General features: G+C 45.1%; 1 protein-coding gene across 4 annotated transcripts in view; it reads left to right on the top strand.

The window, feature by feature from the left end:
- LOC142564639 (TNF receptor-associated factor 6-like) overlaps positions 1-17962 on the top strand; it is a 49174-nt gene that overhangs the window by 3417 nt on the left and 27795 nt on the right. For 2 of the 4 annotated variants that reach the window (XM_075675711.1, XM_075675708.1), the window contains exons 2-5: positions 4792-5044; positions 6905-7009; positions 7951-8112; positions 17741-17815. In XM_075675711.1, coding sequence (XP_075531826.1) covers positions 4805-5044; positions 6905-7009; positions 7951-8112; positions 17741-17815 — 582 coding nt within the window. In that variant the 5' untranslated portion in view covers positions 4792-4804. Of the gene's footprint in view, positions 1-869; positions 1026-4791; positions 5045-6904; positions 7010-7950; positions 8113-17740; positions 17816-17962 lie in introns of those variants that run through there. The other 2 variants (XM_075675709.1, XM_075675710.1) reach the window with 2 other exon arrangements.

The following is a 17962-nucleotide window of genomic DNA, read 5'->3' as shown; positions in this document are numbered from 1 at the left end:
TTAGATTTCGGCAAGGCTTGCGATAAGGCCTGTCACAAATTGTACAAGCTGACCCTATGAAATCTAGACAGCAATTTCCTTAAGCGGATTGAATTTTTTTCTGACTAATCGCGTGCAATATGGCAAAGCTAGCGGTCATATCTCGTCCCTACTGTTGTACATTGGGGTGTACCACAGGTGTCAGTCATTGGACCTCTATAATTTAACTTACATTAACAACCTCACTTCACTATTTCTTCCAACATTAACCTTCTTGCTCACAGCTGCATCATATTTCGCAAGATAACTAATGAGGACGGTTACCACCTCCTCATCATCATCATCAGCCTGGTTACGCCCACTGCAGGGCAAAGGCATCTCCCATACTTATCCAAATACCCCTGTCATGTACTAATTGTGGCCATGTGGTCCCTGTAATCTTCTTAATCTCATCCGTCCACCTAACTTTCTGCCGCCCCCTGCTACGCTTCCCTTCCCTTGGAATCCATTCGGTAACCCTTAATGACCATCGTTTATCTTCTCTCCTCATTACATGTCGTGCACATGCCCATTTAGTTTTCTTGATTTCAACTAAGATGTCCTTAACTCGCGTTTGTTCCCTCGCCCAATCTGCTCTCTTCTTATCCCTTAACGTTACACCCATCATTCTCCTTTCCATAGCTCCTTACGTCGTCCTCAATTTAAATAGAACCCTTTTCGTAAGCCTCCAGGTTTCTGCCCCGTACCTGAGTACTGGTAAGACACAGCTGTTGTACACTTTTCTCTTGAAGGATAATGGTAACCTGCTGTTCATGATCTGACAATGCCTGCCAAACGCACCCCCAGCTCATTCTTATTCTTCTTCTTATTTCAGTCTCATGATCCGGATCTGCAGTCACTACCTGTCCTAAGTAGATCTATCCCCTTACCACTTCCAGTGCCCCGCTACCTATTGTGAACTGCTGCTGTCTTCCGAGACTGTTAAACATTACTTTAGTTTTCAGCAGATTAATCTTTAGACCCACCTTTCTGCTTTGCTTCTCCAGGTCAGTGAACATGCATTGCATTTTGTCCCCTGAGTTACTAAGCAAGGCAATATCACCAGCGAATCAAAGTTACTAAGGTATCCTCCATTTACTCTTATCCCCAATTCTTCCCAATCAAGGTCTCTGAATACCTCCTGTAAACACGCTGTGAATATTACCGCCTCCAATCTGACCTAAATACCATAACAGTTTGTTGAATACATGGCAACGGGATTTTAATATTAACATATGTAATGTCATCCGCATATCTAGAAGTTCTAGCAGTCCATTAACATATTAATCAATACGCACTAAGAATATTAAACAATGACCCCCTTGAATATGTCAGTTCTTATTAGTGCTTTGGTATTCATATCACCTGTAATCAATCTTGGGCGCTTCCCATTGAATACGTCGCTAGTGATGTCAATCAACTGTCAGGGCGCATATGTGAGAACTTTTCCAAAGCACCTTCCGCATTATTACTCTGTAGAACATTAGTAGGTTGCGAGTTTGAACACGCTTCGTCTGTGTGGGATCCCTATCCTAACAACGTAATTACTCCGCTCGAACTCGTAGAGAATAACCCCGTTGGTTTCATTCTTTATATAATATCAACATGCATAACATCGATGAAAAGCACTCTACCTCTCGTTATTCTTGCGTCACGTCGTAAAACATGCCGTTTGAGTCTATTTCACAAGTTGTACCGTAGTTCTTTGCTTTGTGAACAACTAATCGCTAGACCTCAGTAGTATGTTCAATGCGGCTGGTAGGTTCATCTTTATAATAAAAACAGGAACAGCGCAAGACAGAACGAGCGAGTAAAGACCACCGGGCAGAGCGCTAACTAGCAACCAAATTCTTTATTTGCGGAAGTAGCATATGAAGACATCATTGAATGTGACAAACAGAACAGAAAAAAAAGGATAAGCGTCAGCCACGGAGATAATCCAGTTCTTTTGTTTTGCATCCCTCACGCTCTCAACAAAAGAACTGATTATCTCCGTAGCTGACACTCATCCTTCTTATCCTTGTTTTTCTGTTCTGTGTGTCACATTCAATGATGTCTTCATATGCTGGTTCTGCAAGCATATGGTGGCTAGTCAGCGCTCTGTCCTGTACTTTTTACCCGCTCGTCCTGTGTTGTGCTGTTCCTGTTTTCATTATATAGACCCCAGTATTTCTCCAACCGTGTCGACCCCTATCACAAGGTTGGCATCGCACATTGTGACACTCTAACACCAATGATTTTGCCCCATGCAACCTTAGAACCACCTTCCCGATGACATCATAACCATCAATGATAACCAATTCTTTTGTCGGCCTTTAGTTATCCTCCTATAAGGAGGAAAAATTTCGTGTAACAAGTGCTCTTAAAACAGTTGCACCCTTTTGGATGTATATTTGTCGCGCAATAGTATTCGTCATCTCCCTTGCTTGCGTTTCCTTCGTTGAAAAATGAGCGCTCGCTACTTTCCTGTCGAATATGGTGTGTCACGCTGATAACGTGCAAGCTGTTCGTGACTTGGAAGTAGCGGGCTCGCAGCGTTAAACAAAGGAAACGCGGGCAAGAGAGATGACGATTATTGTTGTGGGACAAGATAAGCCCCAAAGGGTGCAAATTGTTTTAAGTGTTTATAATTTAGACCTTTGTATTTTTTGTACTTGCTTATTAATCACAGCTAAATTTGTATTGTTATTCTAATTATATAGTTATAAGCATTTTTTGTCATGCACTAATGTATTTTTGTACCTGCTCTGATGCTTTGTAACCACTCGCCTCTTTAATGCCGTATGGGGATGAGTGGTACACGCTAGCTGAAGATGCATGTCATCTTCAACGGGTGACATTGTGATGGTTTAGAAAGAGCGTAAGTTTTGGCATGTTGGTATTCCATAACTTTTACGTTTTTAGCGCACGAAAAGGGACGAAAGACAGTGGCAAGACGCGGACACAGCGCTAACTTCCAGCAATTCTTTTTTTATTCTACGAAGCTGCACACGTGTATAGGGAACAAACAGCAGCGCACGCATGCGCATATGCACTGGTTCCAAACAAATAAGACAGCAACGAGACATGTGTAATGGAAAGTTAAGTTGATATCGAAGATGAAAAAGGCGACCATGAATAGCCAATCTTGCAGTTAGAAACATTTTTTGGCTGTGCATGGTCGCCTTTTTCATCTTCGATATCAACTTAACTTGATTAATAAATTTTATAAATAATAAATAAAATAAAGATTAATAAACTAGAAGCTATACAGAAAAAAGCTGTGCGATTTATATGTCATCGTTACGATCGCGACTTTTCGCCCTCTTCTTTCTTCCACTTCTTCCTTTCTTCCTTTCTTCCTTGAACCTAAACACGCTCTCTTCTCGTCGCCGTGTCGAATCATTAAGATTCCTGCATTGCATTGTCAATTCTTTAGTTAGGCTCTCAAATGATAATTACATTAACTTCGCGCCGGGATCATCAACGAGAAGACATCATGACCTAAACTTGATACCCTACTACGCGCGTACTAACATGTTCAAATTCAGCTTTTTCCCCCGCTCAATCGAAGACTGGAATTCATTACCTGGATCCATTCGCTCATGCTCATCCCAAGTTTTTACAACCGCCATCCCAGATGCATAATCGTGCTCACCCATGCCTGGCATATTTGTATAACTTCCTGTGTGTTTTTTCTTTCATCAGTGCTCTTTTGTATAAGTGTTCGCTTGTGTTTATTTGTGTATTTTCCTTTCATCAGTGCTCTTTAAAAGTGTTCACTTGTGTTTACCGCTGTATATTCCATTGCATTTTCTGTACCTTTTCTTAACCCACTCCTGCTCTAGCGCAAATTGCGCTGCAGTATGTATAAATAAATAAATAAATAAAAAACTTTCCATTACACTTGTCTCGTTGCTGTCTTATTTGTTTGGAACCAGTGCATATGCGCATGCGTGCGCTGCTGCCTGTTCCCTATACACATGTGTGCAGCTTAGTAGAATAAAAAAAGAATTGCTGGAAGTTAGCGCTGTGTCCGCGTCTTGCCACTGTCTCTCGTCCCTTTTCGTGCGCTAAAAACGCAAAAGTGATGGTTCAGCTTACAAGTTGAGCCACCACCCACCCGCCCACCCCCTCCACTTTATCGATCATTCGCAAATTATATTACTACCCTAGCGCTTGCCGACCGTCACGAAATTGAACCTAATCGGCGCCAATGGCTTCTTCCACAAAATTCCAGAGCAATATCGAATGATCTCGGCGAACACATCGAAGTGGACATGAATCTGCAGCCTTAAGTTCTGCCGTTGAAGCACGTGCTACCAGGCCTTAACAAAGCAGCTTGTGAGAAGAAACAAGAGCAAAATATTATTGCAGTTATCACACATTTACTGGTTTTCAGCATTGATGTTATGCGCTACCTATAAAAGACCTCAACCGTGGTGAATTCTGCAACGAATTTGGATTTTCTTTGATGTAAAATGCGGCGCGTGTTAATGAATATCTAAGATTGTTTAGCTGTGGTCTCGGCAATTGTTACATAGACGAATATTTCTTTCGATGAAGCGTTTTCTTGCGATTCTTTGTTTTTTCGTTTTCCTTTCTCCTGTCGGGGGTAAGGGGAGAGCTAAATATCAGGCTTGTTCACTGATAGTCCACAGGTTTTCCGTGTATTTGGTTGCGCACGTGGACGCGTAGTTGCTTCTTGAATTGAAAGCATGAAAGAAGGGTGAGTTTGCTGTATAAAGCCAAGTCACGAGTGCAGCTTCGCTAACATACTTTTCTTTTCTTTAGCGATCGACTCACAATGACCTACGAGAACGTCTACAAGCTGCGGGACCATCCGGATTTCCCGAACGAGATCGATGTGCCATTTGCCAAGAGGCTCCATCCGGAGCTCATCTGCTCGACGTGCAATTGTGTCACAGCGGCTGGCCTCAAGGACGGCAAGGACCACGTCTACTGCCTGAGGTGTGCCGAAGTGCTCACAGACAGCAGCAACGAGTTCACGTGCTGCATTTGCCAGTGGAATGCTCCCATAAGCTCGGTGAGTGTTGACACTGCGGTTTTCCGAAGACGCAGCTAGAAACGCTCAGGCTGTATTGCAACATTCCACGTACTCCGCTTAGTAGACGGCTAAATTGGCGGCAGATATTTTAAGTCTCGCTGCAATTCTGACAGAGATGGCACAAGACAGTTTCGCGGAGACATGATCGGAGCCGAAAACGATGAGGGCTGCTTTGCAGTTCAAGCAAAATGGCTGCTGAGCAGAAGGCTTCGAAGCTCGGCGAGAAGGTCGTCTGCTCAAAAGAAAACGTAGTGACGCTTTCTCACGCGCTTAATACACGCAAAGTTGTTTTTCGTAAGTTTCAATGCAAAAATTATTAAAATACAGCGGTAATATGGGCTTCTCTTTGCTTTTTATGGAGCACGCGAGACAACGTCATGTCAGGGAGACATCTTCCAGTTGGTTCCTGGTATGTTTTATTGCTTGAGCTCGAAGCTTTCTAGCTCTGGACGTAGACTGTCTACAATGCTGGCCAGTATCGAAACACACCCTGGGATGGGGCAGACATAGATGACTTGCAACGGCGGCATCGTGGGTGCCATTTTAGGGTACTGTCACGTCTTTAAGCTGCATAAACAATCAAAGTGACAGCACTACAAATGTGTCTTGCACCGGGCGCGGCAAATCGATAACATTTATAAACGTCGGTCACCGTCAAAAAGCAAGAACCATGTATGCGTGATGAAAGGGTGCACAGGCGTCATTGTGGCCCCCATGTCTGGGTGCTGGCAAAGTGCGAAGGGTGATTTCGTGACGTCGTCACATCAAAACTATCTATAATCTTGCAGGACCATGTGCGGTGAACAAACGATCGAGCACACTTTGTCAAACCTACTTGCGCATCAGTGAAGTAATACTGATCTCAAGGACAAACTTATCAGTTCCTCCTCAGAAGTTCATCAAACTTTTCCCGCCTACTGTTGGTTTTCGTATTGCTATCTTTACTCTATTGCTGCATTGTTTATAAGTGTGCTGGTATTTATTCTACAAATGCTTACCGCATATATATATTTTTACATTCTATTTATTGCTCAATAGGGGGTATGCAAATAGTAGCTTTTCAGATTGAATCGAATATGAATCGAATCGTGCCTGAATCAAATTCAATATTGAATGTTTGTCTAATAGTTTGCGAATAAATATGTCTTGCTCACCACGGATATCGAACAATTTTCGCTTGGAATATTTTTCATTACAATGTGCTTCCTAAAGCATGCTCTACTAAAATTTTAATAAAAAGGAGCATTATGAACAACTGGGCATTATCATGTAACGTTTAGAATGGCAGCCTTGTTGACGAAATAAATTCGCGGTGACGTCGGAAATGCGAGCTGTCAGCGGCAATGGCAGAGCCGAGAAGCCTTCTTTCTTCACCGACTAAATGGTCGCCGCAAATGGTGCCACTATTGCCTCAAATACGTTAGTGTACAGGTCAGCGTAATAAGCAAATAACGCTCAAACGCATATACGGTATAAAGGCTACGATTTCAAACAATAAATATGGTGCAGCCGACCTACTTAAAGCAATCTGATGTTCCGCTGGTAAGCATGCCGCTATAGCGCCAAGGTTTCCCCTCAACGAGGCATGACCTACCGTGTTTGGCGACCTCCTGTGAAAATGAAGAATTCCAACTCGTACTTAAACCGCGAACAGCATGCTCGATTCTGTCTCCATATATCGTGGTGATTTCATTTTCATTAGAATCGCATGATGTGCTCTCCTTGGCGGCTGTCGATCCCTTTCAATATTTGCAACCTATCTAACAGAGAAGCGGTTAAAATTTATATTCTGCTTCAAAAGAAAAAAAAACATTGCAAAACGTATTTTTATTCGGACAGATGAAGAAAAATGTGGAAGAATGGGCCATCTTGGAGAACGCGCAGTCAGCTTGTCCTAACCGAACGAAGACTTGCCGTTTTAACGGCAAATTACGAGACGTTCTTGTAAGTATTAATCTTCGTTTACCTGCAAACAACCATCGTAACCACTTTGGTTACTACGGTTGTACGCCCAAGACATCGTCGTAACGGTCCACGCCTCTTAATTTTTTTTTACTATAGCGATTATAGGGATCCACGAGGCCAGGTGTCGCCGTATTCACAAAAAGTTTATTTCAACAAGAGACGATACGAACACTGAGTCACAATCACGGCACAATTCCAGCAAGACGATAACATGTACAAAGAACGAAGCATTGTATACACGGCACGTTTCTGAAGTAGTGCCCGACTCCTCACTCACTAACATATAACCACGTAGACCAACGGAATCGCACAATTGCACATAAACTAATTGTCACGTATATAAAATGATGTTCAATATGTACATGTACACAATGGTTACACGTATATTTAGGCATATATATGCCATATGCTTATCGCAGCAGTATATGCGGGTTCCTTGCGACATTATTCGATCACTAAAGCTGCCAATACCAGGTCGTTCGTTCCTAACTAAATAATTACCCAGCATTTTTAGAATGGCAGCCCACAAACGTACCTGATGAAGCATAACATTCCGAGTGCTTGCCTTTTATCTTATATCTTCTCAGGCTATTAAATCTTAAACTTGCAAAGCAACGTCAGTGCTGAAACCTAAAATTGATTTCGTTTTACGGGCCCTTCTCTTTACGGGCTGTCTAGTGACGCCTGCACGAGGTCACTACAGGCCATACACGGCGTGTGAAAGCGTTTCAGGGCGCCAAAAATTTTGGCCTACCTCCGTCCATGTTAGTCATACCCTAGTTAGCCGAACCCGCGTACAGTTCGAACACGGACCGAGAAGTTCAAACGCAACGCTAACTTGCCATTAAGCTGCCACTAATTTTTTTTCCCTGCAGTCATCTTTCTTTCTTGTTCGAGCGCTATGAACTGTTACTTTGCAGGATCACTACAAGACTTGCAACCTGAAAGGAAAAGTGGCGTGCACTCTCTGCGGAACATTGCAGGATATCAAAACCATAGGAGACCACATGAAGAACGACTGCCCCATGAGATACCTGGAATGCAATTTCTGTGGCGTGGACGTTGCCGCCCGCGACAAACTGGTGAGGCACATTATTTTGCATACCATACCAATAAAGCCCCCGATTCCTGGCACTCAAAAATGTTCGACAATTGCTAGGCAAACTAGATCTCGAACTCGGTATTGATACTGCATTCGTGGAATACATTAAGAAAAACAAAACGCTAATGGGGACTATAAGTTACGTTAAACTGATTACATCACCAAAAGGATGTTGAAACAGTCGATACGAAAGCGCTTGTTCTATGCCTTCACTGTCTTCGTACTTTCTTCGTGCTTTGTTTCTAGTCATGAATGTTAATGATTCGATGGACGCAATGCCGCGCTTATGCGCAAACTGATTGTTCGTACCTCTGACTTTCAAATCGACAGTTTTTAGTCATCGCCTGTCCTGTCTTTCTGTTTAGTCATTGATGTTTTCCGTTGTCTTCGTTCGGGAACTTTACACTGCGTATCATGTGCCGTAAAACATTGCTCAAAGAAGACAACAAATGAAAGCATGCAGCCCTGCGTGATGCAGGTAGGGGGCCGCGCATTTGTTGTCCGTTATCCAAGCCTCCTTTTGCGTTCTTCTGTTCCACGCTAAAGTTGGTTATTGACCATCGTACGGCCAGCTGGCGCGGGTTCTTCCTTAAAGTATAACCATTCCGGTCTGCCTTTACTGGCGTTCTGTATCCTCCCACTCGGATACATATGAAATAGATACGGGGAGAAAAGGACGAGGTAAAGGTTATTGTGATGTAGTCGCGAAAAAAACTCCCCCCCCCCCCCTCCGCGTTGGTGAAATCGGCTTAAGGGACGGTTTCAGTTCGCGAAGAATGATAGTTCGTTAGCGAGCATCGACAGGCATAGAGCACATGGCCAAGTTGGACACATCTTCAGCGAGAAAGACCTCGCCAACATGAATTTTGGCGCTCGGGCATGCAGATCCCACGCATGACGACGAAGCAATGATGACGGTGAAGTGACAGTGTAATGACTATGCTAGAATGAGGACAACGACGCGTGACGTTGGTGGAATGACGACGCTTAAAGGACTGAATTGCGAAAAAGCTGGAATGACGATGATGGAGTGATGATGATGGAGAGACCACGACGCTTGAGGAGAAGGTACGAAGGCATGACACTGATTACATGACGACGCCGCAACGCCAGCCTGGCTTGATGACGACGAAATAACGAGAGTGATACGACGGCTTTATGATTATGACGACACGACGAAAGTATTAGGACGAAGGTGTGATGAGAACTATATGATGGGATTTAGTGCAAGCTCTTGGGCCAGTTGGTGCATGATGAACTTGAAAAATGAAGACGAAAGAAGAAGAAGAAGCATCGAAGAACATGGAAAAAGATCGACTCCCGCTTTCAACATCGGTTTCGACCCGTTAATCAGTGTATCCCTGGTTCGGTTACATCAATCGACGCTTAGCATCGAGAGGATCACGGCGACACCAGGATTTCTACGGTGGGTCAACTATTCGCATCTTAAGAGACTTTTTGAGCCGGCACCATCGCCGCCGCGCTAGGCCAGGTGCTGCCTGAGTGTGGCAATTGGAGGCGAGTCAGACATGCAAGTCATGATGGAAGGGGAGGAACTACCTCCCGACGAGTGCACCGAAGAGTACGGATGGCAGGCAGCAGTTTCTAGGCGAATTTCGACCAGATTCGCTGTTAGCGGCAATTCAACTGGAGCTAGGCCTCATATGGCTACGTCGCCTAGAACATACGAGAACGGCAGTCGAGTCAAGAACAGGGTCGCCAGGGCGTCCCGAATGCCACACTTGCCGAAAGAACACTTTAAAATCATACTCCGACCACGCGGCGGCCTCAATATAAGCAAGATTGGCTCCACCAAGATAGGTAAAACCATCGTTGAAGCAGCTGGTCTAAGCTCGGACCACATTGCATCAGACATCATATGCCCGAACGTCAACCAAAACATAATTGTGGCCAGTACGCCTCAACGAGAGAATGCTGAGAAATATGTGAGAATAAGGTCAATTAACCTGGATGGATGCAGCTTCGAGATCAATGCATATGAGGCTGCACCTCACAACACGTGCAAGGGAGTGATAAGGAACGTTGACTTAGCAGATGGCCCGACGGAGCTGGAGAAGAACATAGTAAACTCAAGAAACCCTTTGGCTCTCGCCGTTAAAAGAATCAAGAATACCGGGACGGTGATCATCGCCTTTGATGGACACAAGGTTCCGAATTTCGTCAGATACGGCCCGGTCCTTGTAAGGTGCTCACTATACAGGAAACAAGTCGACGTATGCTACGCTTGCGGTCGGCTCGGTCACAGAGCTGACGTGTGCCCGTCTCCACAAGAGAGAATATGCCGAGGCTGTGGTGCAGTGAATCTGTCTGACAAACATCAGTGCCAACCCAGGTGTGAACTGTGCGGTGGCCCACACCCAACGGCGGACAAAATGTGTAAGCAGCGCTATACAACTCCATACGTGGTCAGAAAACGGAGAAACGAAAGAGCACTAGCAACCAGCATCAACAAGGAGAATAACGACCCGCAGCCAAGATCAAGGTCCCGTGGCAGGTCCAGGTCCCGCAGTCGCTCGCGCTCCAGGGGAAGAAGCGTGTCCAGATCCCGACCCAGATCCAGATCCCATTCCAGGCCGCCATCCGGATCAAGAGATCGGAGTCAACAGGCTGCATCGAAACCCGGGGAAGGAAGCAACGGATCCACGTGGGCCGACAAAGTCAAGGGAACAGCCATAGCGGACAAGACGCCTCCTCACCGGGACACCAATAAGACAAGACTTATCTGGGCCGACGACGCGCGTACCGATCCGGTAAGTGCCATGCTTTGTGACCCACCCCCAGAGCAAAGTAAGGATCGTGAAATAGAAAGACTCAAGAAAGAGAATGCAGAACTAAAGGAAATGAATCAGAACATGATTAGAGAGATGACGGCAATAAGGAAACTCTTAAGCGAGGCTAAACAAGCAGAAAACAAAGATAGCACTAATACACGCAAGGAAGCCCCAGTCCCCGCGCCTGCTGGTGAGGGACTCATGTCAGCCAAGCGTAGGGCTGTTGAAAGTAAGCTCAAGAACACTGAAACACAGATGGAGGAAGTCAAACAAGCGCTGGCGTCTTTCAAAGACAACATGCAGATGCTTATGGACAGTGTCTCACAGTTAACAATGAATGTAGGCCAAATACAGACGGCACTGAATGACCCTAAGGAGGGACTGAAAGCTTTTGGCGAAAGAATCAAAACCCTGGAAATGATGACTATGTCAATGGACGTAAGGGAACAATGCGGGTCGTCATTCCTCAGAGCTACACTAACTCCCCAGGTGGGGGAGATGAATATACAATATGGCTCATAATAAGAAGGAATTTCGAATATGGCAGTGGAATTGCGGGGGGTACAATAACAAACGTAATATCATCCAGCAATACCTTAGGTCACTTCAGTCTAAACCGGATATTATCGCACTTCAAGAGACAGGATATGGATATGTCACGCTCACTGGATACAGAGCCATAGAGTGTCAAACCTTCGGTAGGGGCCTGTACTTGCTTGTAAATAAGCAGCTTACACACATCCCACATGAATTAGGCATCGTAGACAAAAACCTAGAGTACCTCATGGTTGAGGTTGTAGTACCAACTTCACACAAAAATCAAAGGAACAATAGCTTATTCGTACTCAACATCTACAGCAATCCGAAACACCAGAAACAACACTTCAAGAGATTATTCGAAAAGGCTACTAATCTAGCTGGAAGTAGACCTCTCATTATATTAGGAGACTTCAATGCAGCCCACGAGCTATGGGGCTACGTTACTACGAATGCCAAGGGCAGGAATCTGTGGAACCACGCGGATGAGCTAGACCTGGTCTTAATCACGGATAAGGCACATCCTACAAGGGTTGGCAATTCTGCCTGCAGAGACACCACACCTGACCTTACGTTCATTAAGAACACAGAGCATGTTTCATGGACTAACACAAACATGAACTTTGGCAGCGATCATTACGTAATAGAAGTCAAACTGGAAGTAGAGAAAGGCCGAACTCGAGAATTCGAGGTCGTAGATTGGGACCTTTTTCGTAAGTTAAGAGCCCAAAGCGGAAAAGAAACCACCAAACTCAATCTCAGAGACTGGTGTGAGGGCATCAGAAGGGACATTAAAACATCGTCCAAAAGAATTGTTACAGACACTAATGTAGAGGCAATGGACTCGAAACTTGCCCACTTAATAGAAGCCAAGGAAGCCATAACCCGAAGGTGGCGGGCCCAAAGACTAAATCGTAGACTGAGGAAAAGAATCGCAGAACTTAATAAACAAATCGAACAATACTGTAACACCCTCTGCCAGCAACAGTGGGACGAGTTCTGTGAGTCAATCGATGGGCAAATAAGGAACGGTAAGGCGTGGAACTTGATCAAGCATCTGCTGGATGAAAAAGGCACTAAATCCAACCAGAGACACAGCCTTGCCCGAGCTATACACATAGCCCTTAAGGATCAGCCCATCGAAACAGTAACCAAACAACTAATTGACAAATACCTACCAGTTAGAAATGAGCAGGACCAGCCACTTCAATCAAAATACAGGGGAGCCGCTCAACCTGAACTCGACCAACCCTTCAGCACATCCGAAATCCGGAGGGTGTTAAGTGAACTAAATCGAAAGTCAGCCCCCGGTCCTGATGGAGTAACAAACAGATCACTTAGCAATCTCGATGAGCCGTCAATTGAATCGCTGACAGACTTCATCAATGAAGCATGGATCTCAGGCGAAGTGCCAGAAGAATGGAAAACTTCACAAGTTATACTAATACCGAAACCGGGTAAACCTCCAAGCTTGGACAACTTAAGGCCAATATCACTTACATCATGCGTGGGGAAGGTCGCTGAACACGCAATCCTTAACAGGCTAAAGGACCACTTAGAGGATAATATATACAGCCACAACATGCTGGGTTTTAGGTCCGCACTTTCCACGCAGGATGCCATGAAGCAAATTAAACACCACATACTCGACGGATATTCCAGAAATACTAAGGCTATACTGGGATTAGACTTGGAAAAAGCGTTCGACAGCATCAAGCATGAGTACATCCTCAAAACAATAGAAGACATTGGACTCGGGTTGAGGATGTTTAAATACATCAAATCCTTTCTTGAAGCACGCACGGCGATGATAAAGGTCGGAGACACAAACTCGGAAGTGGTTCAGCTCGGAGATCGAGGAACCCCCCAAGGATCGGTGATCTCTCCCGTCCTTTTCAACCTGTGCATGATTGGTCTGTCCAGAAAGCTGGGCAACATTAAGGGCATTGACCATACTATTTATGCTGATGATCTCACTGTATGGTGTGCCGGTGGCAGTGAAGGGCAGATACAGGACGCACTGACTGAAGCGATCAAGACGGTGGAAGAATACCTGAGACCCACTGGACTCAGGTGCTCCCCACATAAATCGGAGTTGCTACTTTATAGACGTGAAAAAGGGGGCAGGCCTAAGGGCTGGAAACCTCTATCGGAAAGCAATATACACCTACATACAGAAAATGGTGCCAATATACCCAGAGTCAACGTGATCAGGGTACTAGGCTTTTTCATTGACGCAAACGGTGGAAACCATACGAAGGTCAAGAAAATCACCCTTAAAACGGATAACGCGTGCAGGATGATCAGACGCCTGGCAGGAAGACACAAGGGCATGAAAGAAGATAACCTCATCAGGTTAATCAACTCTTTCGTGCTCTGTCATATTTCATACGCCGCTGCCATGTACAACTGGACGCAGGTTCAACTCAAGAAGCTTGACTCAGCGATCAAGAAAGTTGTTAAAAGCGCATTGGGGCTCCCAATTCGAACCAGCACTGCAAAATTGCTCAAGTTAGGAATGCACAACACGACCATGGAGATCGCGGAGGCTCAAGAAACATCACAAATAGCGAGACTATCTACAACCAGCACGGGAAGATCAATCCTGGACAAGATTATGATCAACCCGATTACGGATCCAGCACAGTACACTAAAATAATCAAGAATTCGCAGACAACATAATTGTCGCACCGCTACCCAGGAATATGCACCCAAAACATAACATCAACAGGAGAGTTGCGCGAGCCAGGGCGTTAATCAAGAAAATGGATAAAGGGGGCAGAGGAGCCTGCTTTGTTGATTCGGCTGCTTACAACGATCGAACTAAGTTCGCGGCGGCAGTAGTGGATCATCAGGGCAATTGCACCAACTGCGCCACGGTCTACACTAGCAAACCTGAAGTCGCTGAACAAGTTGCCATTGCATTGGCACTAACAGACGATAGATTTACAGAAATTTATAGCGACTCGAAAACAGCTATTAGAGCTTTCAATAGGGGAAAAATTGCCCCACAGGCTGCGAAAATAATTAACAAAAGGCAAACAAATGTTACGCGTTTCATTTATTGGTTCCCGGCGCACCTTGGTTCACTTGATGGTATTCCTGTCAATCCAAATGAATCGGCCAACAGCGTCGCCCGCGACCTTACAGACCGGGCCGCTTCTACATATGGTTTTGATTCTGCTGGATTGGAGAACTTAGAGAGATACCCTCATTACATACAATGAAATTACAAAACATTACTACATGGGAAGGAGGGAGTTTCCACCCCCTCACTATAGACTAAACAGAGCACAAGCAGTTACACTTAGGCAATTACAAACAGAGTCTTATTATTCACCTGCACAAATAAAGGAATGGTATGACATTGCAGACATGAATATTATATGCAAAGCATGCAAAAAGGAGATATGCACGCTTGAACATATGCTCTGGGAGTGTGGGTCGCTCGGCCCTGGCATTTCCCGGAATCGGTTTTTAGGAATGATAAGATCTCCAGATCATATCCCTCAAGTCCTGGCTGTCCAGTACGCCCGTGATAGGGCTAGGAGGCTTGACCTCCCGGTCCCAACATGGGACTAGCCAGGCGGGTGGCAACACCTTGTACAGGACAAGAATAAAGTTTTTTCCTCCTCCTCCTCCTCCTCCGAAACACAAAGGACGCGCACATAAGAAAAAGGCGTTAGACACGGACGGATGCTGGGATTTCAACTATATTTTGTTGGAATTCACACTGCCGCTCATAACTTCGGACGCATGCGCAACTTCTGCTCCTCCCGAAGTTTCACACGTGTCGGCTGTTTTTGCGCAGCAATGTACTTTCGAGGTGTTATCTACACACATCTATTGGGAGGAGCTGAAGATGCGCATGCGTCGGAGGTTATGTGCCGCAATGTGAATTTATCATTTGCTCTCTCTCTCTCTCTCTCTCCCAATAAAGTACAGTTGAAAGTCCAGCATCCGCTCAAGTCTGACACCTTTTCCTTGTGTGCACGTCCTTTGTGTTTCGCTGGTACTCACTTTTTCAAGTGACAATACGACAACGCAATGATGACGGCATAGTGAAGACGACCGTACATTGACGACAGCTTAGCAACAAAGAATTGATCACATCGAAACGAAGGCGATAAAATGATGACAGAACCATGACGACTGTTTACGCCCACGCATACGCACATTGACTGCCAGGTGGGTGTGTCTTACGCTTCCTAGTACACAAGGGCGTATGGCATTCTTTCTGTCCTGCTTTTTCTCTGCACTAAGAAATACATGTGTGCTCGTGATTCGGTCCTATGAAACAATAGCCTAATGACAAGCCCGAATTCCAACTTTGATGTCCCCGTTGCTTCTTTTGTGGCCTGGAGGCTCCGCAAAAATTTGATAAATAATGAGGCGTTATTTAGACGTGGTACTTGCGCACATTTTCTCTTCCCTCACGGCCTGCCAAAGGAGACTTATAATCTCTGGTGCACTCCAGACGGCTGCTTAGGTAAGTATGATTTTCATTTTTGCACGTTCAATCATGTCAAAGGGTAAACGCAAATTTCCTATGTCACTCACACACCTCGAAAAAAAGAAGAGACCGGCCATTCTTGAACGTACTTGCAAGCCCATTCCCTGGACAGGGCCTCCTGTGCATTGTTGAAAAAGCAATGAGGCGCCCAGACCCCTCTCAGTTTTCGTTATATCCACAGCCCGTTTGAACAATGTCCGGTAGTGGCTAATCATGTGAGAGAGTAGGAAGCGTCCATCGGCATCCGCAAAACCGAGGGAAGAGAGACTATGAATGCTTTAAAATTATGCAGATCCAACGGGCACGTGCAAATCTATGTGAAGAGAAGCGCTCAGGAAGTGATTATTTAAATCTAGCGAGCTATTCTTCCTCACAGTGGTTCGCAGAGCAGCGGTTAAGCGCGTGCCATGGCAGGATGCGGAGATCCCCACCACGTGAACCACGGGACCGTAGATTGCACTGTCTCGAGGATCAGCCCACTTCATACGATAAGAAACCAAGTCTTTTTCCACTCGTAAAAGCGCCGTATTGTCTACATTACATCTAATGCATTCCATTCCATTTCATTTACTCAATTAGCTGCGTCTTTACAATTTATTTCACTTATTCCCATTCTCAGCTCGCCCGGACTTTTGGGGCTCTGGACGATCATGATGAGTGCGACGACCGCGCTAAAATATGTGCCAGCTGCTCTCAGAAAGTTGGGGGCGTGGCGGCGCCTAGACTTCCCCACGGTATTTAGGGACATCAACAGTTTACGTATACTACCAATAACCGCACAAACCTACCAATTTCCTTTTATCATTTTTTGTAAACCACTTTGTTTTCAACGCATTGTTTCTTTTTTTCCTGCGGTGTTTCTTTTGACAATTTCCACTGTAGGCATGAAAACAACACGCTGTTTACATGCATAACCATCTCTTTCGCTCTTATAAAATGTATTACTCATTGACCGGTCGCCAGCATAAGGCACTGTACTCAAAAGGACTGCTTCTTGGTCAAGTTAGTGCATAGATTTTGTAGGTGAACTTAATTGTGGCGCAAAATAAATTTCATGAAAACCGACGGAAGAAAGAAGACAGTGAAGTGCCATACTGCCAACTGATGGATGACAGTCTGAATGAACGTAAAGAAAAAAAGGGCAACTTCCGAGCAGAGAGCCAAGGTGTGACATAGAACAATATTATCATGATAACATACTTTGGATAAAGCACATCTCTGCAGAATACAATAGGATAGACGTATCGCTTGCGCAATCAGGCCCTTTCTTTGTAATATTAAACGGTTCCAAGAACTCCCTTGCACTTTGGCGCCTACTCTTTCCAAGAATCAATACTTGCTCAAAGCATGGCCTACAACCGCAGGCTTTACAGTGCCCAGGAAGATGCGCATTGTCACTTACCGATACTATTAGCATGCTCCCTCCGTCTGTCAACAATAATAGAACGTCCCGTTTGTCCAACATAAGACTTGCCACAATCTTGGGGTATCTCGTAGACCACCCCTTCAACACAGTCCCTCAAAGATTTGGTGGGCTGCTTCTGGCAGCGCCGTGGGCCATAGCGTGTGGACCGGGCGCACAATGGAGCCACCTATTGGGAGCCGAAAAGACAACCGGAATGCCATATCTGGTATCATCCTTCTTGAAGTGGCTACGAAATCTATTTCGCGCCACAGTCAAGTATACGAAGGAAACACTGTACTTACTGGAGCGCATCCCGTTTGCCTCTCTCACTCGTTCCTTTTTTTTATTATTATTTTTCAGAGGCACGAAGCGAACTGTGACCAGCGTCCTGGAACCTGTGAGCACTGCGGAAAGCATTTCAAGACCCACGAGGAGGTGATGTATAGCTATGAAGAATGTTTTTGTTAGCTTGTTTCCTTGTTTTTCTTTGTTTTGAATGCTTGAAACCATTGGCTTGTTGGTAATATGCACTACGGATATACTAACAGAGGAAAGCAGAACGCTTTATTCTGTGTTTCCCTT

Source organism: Dermacentor variabilis, chromosome 11 (assembly GCF_050947875.1).
Source record: "Dermacentor variabilis isolate Ectoservices chromosome 11, ASM5094787v1, whole genome shotgun sequence".
Taxonomy (NCBI): Eukaryota; Metazoa; Arthropoda; class Arachnida; order Ixodida; family Ixodidae; genus Dermacentor; species Dermacentor variabilis.
This window is presented reverse-complemented; position numbering and strand designations above follow the sequence as displayed.